Raw genomic sequence first — 6,842 nt, forward strand, 5'->3', positions numbered from 1 at the left:
TTATTATTGTCGTTAAATAAACACAAGACGTATTAGCAAGCAAACTTAAATTTTCATAGCATGATAAATAGCATTTGATTATACATTAAACTGATTTTAAAATTTTTTAAAAGAAAATGAAAATAAGTTTCAAGTTTGAATAAAGTGATTGTGACCATATATTTTAAGTGAAAACTTTTTTCTGCTCATAAAATTTCAACTTTTTTCGAGTTTAATGTGTGTTCACCACAACTTCAATTTCTAAATATATGTTTTCGATTTACTTTTTTCTTAAATATCATTTTTTTATGTCTAAACGTCTGCACGGAATAGCTCTAATCAACTATGCTCTCTTTCTCAAATTATTTGTCGTATTTTTGTTATACAGGCCCCTTAAGAAATTTATATTAATTATGAGGCGTATTTGACTAACTTTATCCTTACTTATGTCTCAGTTATAATCTCTATTTATTTATGTTCACTCTATAAATATGTCATCTCCATTAATGATTAAATCTACTATATAATTAATTGTGTCTTGAACTCCTAAATGACAAACAATTTGAGATGGAGGTAGTAGCTAGGAATGTCCACTTAGCCATTTGCACACCCCTTAAGTAAATAATAACTCTTAAAAAATAGGTAATTTGACTAACTGCACCTAATTAAATAGGTATTGGGATTTGATCACATGATAGCACTTAATAGGGGCAAATCTGAAAAAATAAGGTAATTCTTTTTTGATTTGATAAGAGGACACTCTTTTTGACCTAAGAAAAAAAGGCTAAGTGGACACTCTTTTTTATCCAGAGGGAGTACCACCTAAAATGAATAGTTCTTATCAATTACTACCTCCATTCACTTTAACTTGTCATGTTTCGCTTCTCGATAGTTAAACTGCATGGATTTTAATCAACATTTAAGATATATTTTTTATCATATTAACATTGAAAAGGATTGCAACTTATAGTATTTTTTTTTTTTATAGTTTTTCAAACATTTATTAAATTAATTTCAATTCCTAATCAAATTGATTCTGCACAAATAAATCGTGACAAGTAAAAGTGGTGGATGGATGGAGTATGACCCAAAGGAAACCAATAATCTTTATGATTTGGTGAAGAGAAGACGTGAGGGTATATTAAAAGGGGAAAATTACACTTATAAACAATTTATGGGTCAAAATTACATATTCATAGCCCATATTTTAAATTACAAACCTACAGCCCAACATTTCATGGCCCAACTTGAATATTCAACTTTATACAACAATATACAACTTTATAAAAGTGTATAATAATATATAAGAGGTGTTTATACACACTTTTACACTAGTATACAATATTAAACAAACTCATACAAGAGGTGTTTATACATAATGTATAAGATGTGTTTATACACACTTTTACACCGTATAAACGTATACACGCTTTTACATTGTTGTACCAAATTATACAAACTCTCTCTCTTTTTGCATATTCTAATTTCTAGATGAACGGGATTGAATTGAACCCCCGAGGAAAAACAGCAAACAAAAGCTACCGGTAGCAGTATAATTGCAGTCAAAATTAGAAACAAAAACGTGATGTGCATAATATTGTTTCAAAACGACAAAAAAGAAGTCAAAAAAAGAAGAAGAGAAAATTGAAAAAATAAAGAAGCAACTAAAGAAGAAGACATTACCTGTACGGAATCACATACACAACAACGAATATCTGGCAGTTTGATGTGGGGGGCTAGCTCGGATAAAAAAATAAATATGGGCTAAAATGGGTAATTACTTTTCCCTAATCAGCATAGAGTGTAAAAATCCTTATTAAAAGTGCAAAGTGGACTTTCCCGACATTAGTAAAACGTAGACGCCTCTGCCACCACTATGAACCGAAACCAACAACACTTGACCATGCCCGAAATCCCCATGCCAGGCGGCTACCGGAGTCTGCCGGTGTTGGGTTTCGGCACGTCGGCAAATCTACCTGTAGGACCAGAAATAGTTACAACTGCAGTTCTACAAGCAATTGAGCTTGGCTACAGGCATTTTGATACAGCTTCTTTATACAATTCTGAACAACCACTTGGTGAAGCTATAGTTGAAGCAATTAATAGTGGTTTAGTTCAATCTCGTGGACAACTCTTTATTACTTCAAAGCTATGGTGTAGAGATGCTCATCCACAACATGTTCTTCCTGCTCTCAAGAAGTCCTTACAGTAAAATTTTCCTGAAATCCCCACTTTAATTATCTATTACAGTAATTTATTTATTTTTCACTTTTGCTTTAGTGAACTATCTATGTTATCTCGAGGGAGTTGCCATCTTTTAGAATTCATGCACACATATCCTATACAGATGATACCAATTAGTTGGGGTTAAATTCTAGTCAGGTTAGTATGTTTGCATATGTGTTTACCCAACTTTTTGTGCGCACCTCCACTATTTCACCGGGTACTTGCTACCTCACACTAGTATAGATATCGGGTAACTCTGTTCACCGAGGTTTGGAAGATGGAAAAAATAAACACTTAGTATTTTCGGTCTTTGCTAAAATTTGAACCTAAATCTCATGGTTGTCCTCGCACTTCATTTACCACCAGGCCACATCCTTAGCTGCTACTTTAGGTCATATGTTCTCTAGGAGTCTTTTAGTCCTCTCGGAAATTCATAGACTAGTAGAAAATATAGAGTTTAGGTATGCCCTTTCGTTGGATTGTTCTTTTATCTGTCTTGATCATCCAATCTCCCGCACTGCGTCAGAAAATCTTAGTCTCCGGTCTCTCTTCGCTGCTCATTTTAAAGGCTACGGCTTTTTCTTGACATCTTTCTTTTATTTAAGTCATTGATCTCATATCTATAAGCAGGGCGTCAACGTTCACTGTTCAGCCTACGCCTGTCCATTAATTCCTTTCTAGCACTTTTACTACTTTCAAATTTTTATATTACTGCACTAAGATGAGTTTAAATGGAGCTATATGCTAAAGTGAAGATTTATATGACCAACCCCAACTTATTTGGGGTTGAAATGTAATTGTTGATGTAGTACTGAACTGGTAAATTGGTGTGTTTGGTCTTGCAGGAATCTAAAAATGGATTACATTGATTTATATCTAATACACTGGCCAGTGAGTTCTAAGCCAGGAATTCATGAGTACCCTATTAAAAAAGAGGACCTTCTTCCCATGGATTTCAAGTCAGTTTGGGCAGCAATGGAAGAGTGCCAGAAACTTGGGCTCACTAAGTCCATTGGAGTTAGCAACTTTTCTTGCAAGAAGCTTGCTGATCTTCTTGCCATTGGCAAGATTCCCCCCGCTGTCAATCAAGTATGTTAGAGGAGATCTATGTTGCTCTGACTTTCCAAAAATTTTGTCGCACCCGTGTTGGATCCCCCAAAAATGCACTACTTTTGGAGAATCTGACATGCGCACGGTGACATTTTTTAAGAGTCCGAACAACATAGGAAAAAATCATAATCAAGTATAGGACTTGCTTGAAAAGTAGTACTCCTCTGTCCCAATTTATTTGACATTCTTTCCTTATTAGTCAGTCCCAAAAACAATGATCTTTTTTCTATATTTAGCAACAAATTAACTTCGAAATGTCTATTCTAACCTTAATGAGATATTTATAGCCACACAAATATCCATGGCTTATTTTTATACCACAAGTTTCAAAAAAAAAAAATTCTTTCCTAAACTCCATGCTTCGTCTAACACCATCATATAAATTGGGACTGGAGGAGTAATTATGTTAGATAAAGTAAAATTAAGTAGAAAGTGATCTTGTGAAAAGATAGGACTCTGACTTACTGTTCTTGATTTGTAAGGTAGAAGTAAGTCCATGTTGGCAGCAAAAGAAGCTGAGAGAGTTCTGCAAGAGCAATGGAGTTCTAGTTGTTGCATATAGTCCTTTAGGATCCATAGGTACTAGAGTTATGGAAAATGAAGTGCTCAAAGAAATAGCAAAGGCCAAAGGCAAGACTGTCGCGCAGGTATTCTAAGATGAGTTTAACTCAAACTACGTTGACTAGTTTTGGTGCATATAACTTAAATCCTAGTGTGCAAAATCCAGGTTGCTTTAAGATGGGGATATGAGCAAGGCATTGGTGTGGTGGTGAAGAGCTATAACAAAGAGAGAATGAAACAGAACCTTGAGATTTTCGACTGGTCATTAAGCGATGATGAGTGCAGAAAGATCAGCGAAATCCCACAAAGTAGAGCTTCTCTGGGTAAGGATTTCACATCTCCTTATGGACCTTACAAGACAATTGAAGAGCTCTGGGATGGAGAACTCTGATTAAATCAGTTTACAATATCAAGCATACTGTCTCTAGTAATTCTTCTTGTTGTATGTGTCTGCCTTCTAATTGTGGTAGTTGTACATTATCAAAGTAGAGATAAGAAGGGACAAGATTTATCCAGTTCCTTCTTGTTGTTGTCCGCTTGTTAGGAGTATTTTAATCTTGTCTGTAAAGTAGAACTTTATTCCTTGACAAACTATTTTCTTGTATAATATATCGGACCAAGAGGGACTAAAATGGAGCGACATGAAAGGTAAAGATTTACGTAACTGAGGCACAGTCATATTCTGCTAGTTGTTCATTATTCTTACAAAGATAAACTGGTCAGTTTTTCTCCCGATCGTTTTGCTTAAATCTCATGTTCTAAACTTAAAAACAATAATTAATAGGAGTAAAAGGTAACATAGCTCTCATTATTTCAAAAGAATAGATAATACTATATTAAGCGAATAAAATGGTTAACTGCCAGTCTGCCACAAGAGTTACTAGTCTCAAGTTATATCCAACTAGGAAAATTACATTTCCAATAGACCCCTAGAAAATAAGGAATAAAAGTCCTTGTAAGAAAAGGAAACACAACAGATTGCATAACACAAGCCACACTAGATCATCATCCCACAAAAATACGCTAATAAGCTAGCCTCGCCTAATTGTAAAGGTTAAGATAATTATGCTAGCAAATCATTTAGTTAATCAAAATAAGGGAAATGACAAATAAATGAAACAACAAAAAATAACAGAAATCAGCATATCATAACCGGAATTGCTCTAAAATTTGGTTCAAATCCGTCAAGATCACCAAAACACTTACATCTATTTACATAAAACAGATATCACAACAAGAGTTCGAGGCACTGAGTACATAACTAATTCTACGTTATTTCCCATCTAGCAACCAGCATAGGCTTGAACATTTTAAGAAACTACCACTTGCATGAACTATGCACAGTTATAGATGTTTCATGTGGAAACTGAAGAACAAGCAGAGCACGTTCATAAGACTAGACAATCTGATACACGTTTAACCAATAGCGACCAAACTTGATCCCGTGGGATACACTGACACATGAATTTAGTCCAGATTCAACAACGTCCAGGCCTCCCATAATGTGGAGGTAAAGAAGGACAATTCTCATTCATGTTGGCATATGGCTCCAATGTGTTGTACCCGGGCAGTTCCATTTGGTATTCACCAAGAATCTGGCAGAAAGAGACCTTACTGTCTCCACTGTTGCACCAACTTGGGAGGCCTGTCTGATTATCTTCGAAAATTTTGAGCATGTAGGCATCTCTAATCTGCAAGCAGTAGGAACGACTTACCATCACTAATGGAAATTTTTTTCTAATAAGACGAGATTAAACAAAGGCTTTGATACTCACAGTGAACTCAGTTACTTGAATAGAGTTGGAAACAGGGCCAAAAATCCAGCTTCTTTGTACATTGCTAGAATGAAGGCCACGCATGTAGTGGATTGGCCATCACTATAGACCCATTCATCTTGTTCTGGGTGTTGGAAATTTGGGAGAGCAAGACAACCCAAATAATACTCAAAACTCACTAGAAGATAAATGGAGGAAAGATGATTTTCTATTCAACTTGGCTTGATTCAAATGGCTAGATTACATGACTATTTATAGGTGAATTCATCCATATATCTAGCCTAGCATACATGTATCACTATTAATAATTTCACACTTCACATCCTCCAAGTACATGAATAAGAACTCACTAGACTAATCTAGAATTTTCCACCAATTCATGTATCTCCTAATACATTAATCTACTAGTTCATGAACTAAATTAAATATAATGTGAATAAATTAAATAATGTGAACAAGTTTATTTTTTCAACATCTCCCCTTAAACTTGATTCACTACTCCAAGAGCCATCCGCAGCTTCTGAAAAATATCAATCTTCAACGGCTTATGTCCGCAACTTGGTCTTGAGATTTCACAAACTCAAGCTCTACCTCCTTCTTCGATATGCAATCTCTAATGAAATGATACTTAGTATCAATATGTTTGCTTCTTTCATGAAACACCGGGTTCTTGGCCAATGCAATGGCCGATTTGTTATCAATACAAATCTTAGTTGCATCTTCTTGTGGTTGGTGAAGTTCTTTCAACAAGCTCCTTAGCCAAATTGCATGACAAACACAAGAAAGAAGCTGCTACATACTCTGCTTCACATGTTGACAAAGTCACAATTGGTTGCTTCTTGGAATTCCATGTAAATGCGAGAATTTCCAAAAAAGGAAAACAAACCGGTAGTACTTTTCCGGTCATCAACATCACGGTAATCCAATCACTATCACAATAGACAACAAGCTTGAAGTCCTTGGAAGATGAATAAAAAATTCCATAATCAAGTGTACCTTTGATGTACCGGAGTATTCTTTTGGCTGCTTTTAAATGAGAAGTTGTTGGAGTTTCCATAAAGCGACTGACAAGTCCAACACCAAAAAGAATATCGGGTCTCGTACAAGTTAAATACCTTAAGCTTCCAGCAAGACTCTTGAAATATGTGGGATTGATATTTTCTCCATCTTCACGCTTGGACAGTTTAACTC

At 35.2% G+C, this 6,842-nt stretch overlaps 1 protein-coding gene across 1 annotated transcript; it reads left to right on the top strand.

Moving 5' to 3' along the window:
* Positions 1-1,752: 1,752 nt before the first annotated feature.
* On the top strand, positions 1,753-4,533 carry LOC132067414 (non-functional NADPH-dependent codeinone reductase 2-like). Its single transcript, XM_059460636.1, has 4 exons — positions 1,753-2,187; positions 3,051-3,294; positions 3,798-3,962; positions 4,043-4,533. Exons 1-4 carry the CDS (start codon positions 1,856-1,858, stop codon positions 4,265-4,267), a joined length of 966 nt encoding a protein of 321 aa, XP_059316619.1. The 5' UTR covers positions 1,753-1,855; the 3' UTR covers positions 4,268-4,533.
* The last annotated feature ends 2,309 nt before the right edge of the window (positions 4,534-6,842 follow it).

The sequence above is a fragment of the Lycium ferocissimum genome, chromosome 8 (assembly GCF_029784015.1).
Source record: "Lycium ferocissimum isolate CSIRO_LF1 chromosome 8, AGI_CSIRO_Lferr_CH_V1, whole genome shotgun sequence".
Taxonomy (NCBI): domain Eukaryota; kingdom Viridiplantae; phylum Streptophyta; class Magnoliopsida; order Solanales; family Solanaceae; genus Lycium; species Lycium ferocissimum.

What these genes read in the sequence shown, in the direction of transcription:
- LOC132067414 (XM_059460636.1), top strand. Translation starts at nt 1,856, where the DNA reads ATGAACCGAAACCAACAACACTTGACCATGCCCGAAATCCCCATGCCA. An exon ending in GCTCTCAAGAAGTCCTTACA is followed by an intron (nt 2,188 to 3,050) that starts GTAAAATTTTCC and finishes TTGGTCTTGCAG; the next exon opens with GAATCTAAAAATGGATTACA. An exon ending in AAGGCAAGACTGTCGCGCAG is followed by an intron (nt 3,963 to 4,042) that starts GTATTCTAAGAT and finishes TGCAAAATCCAG; the next exon opens with GTTGCTTTAAGATGGGGATA.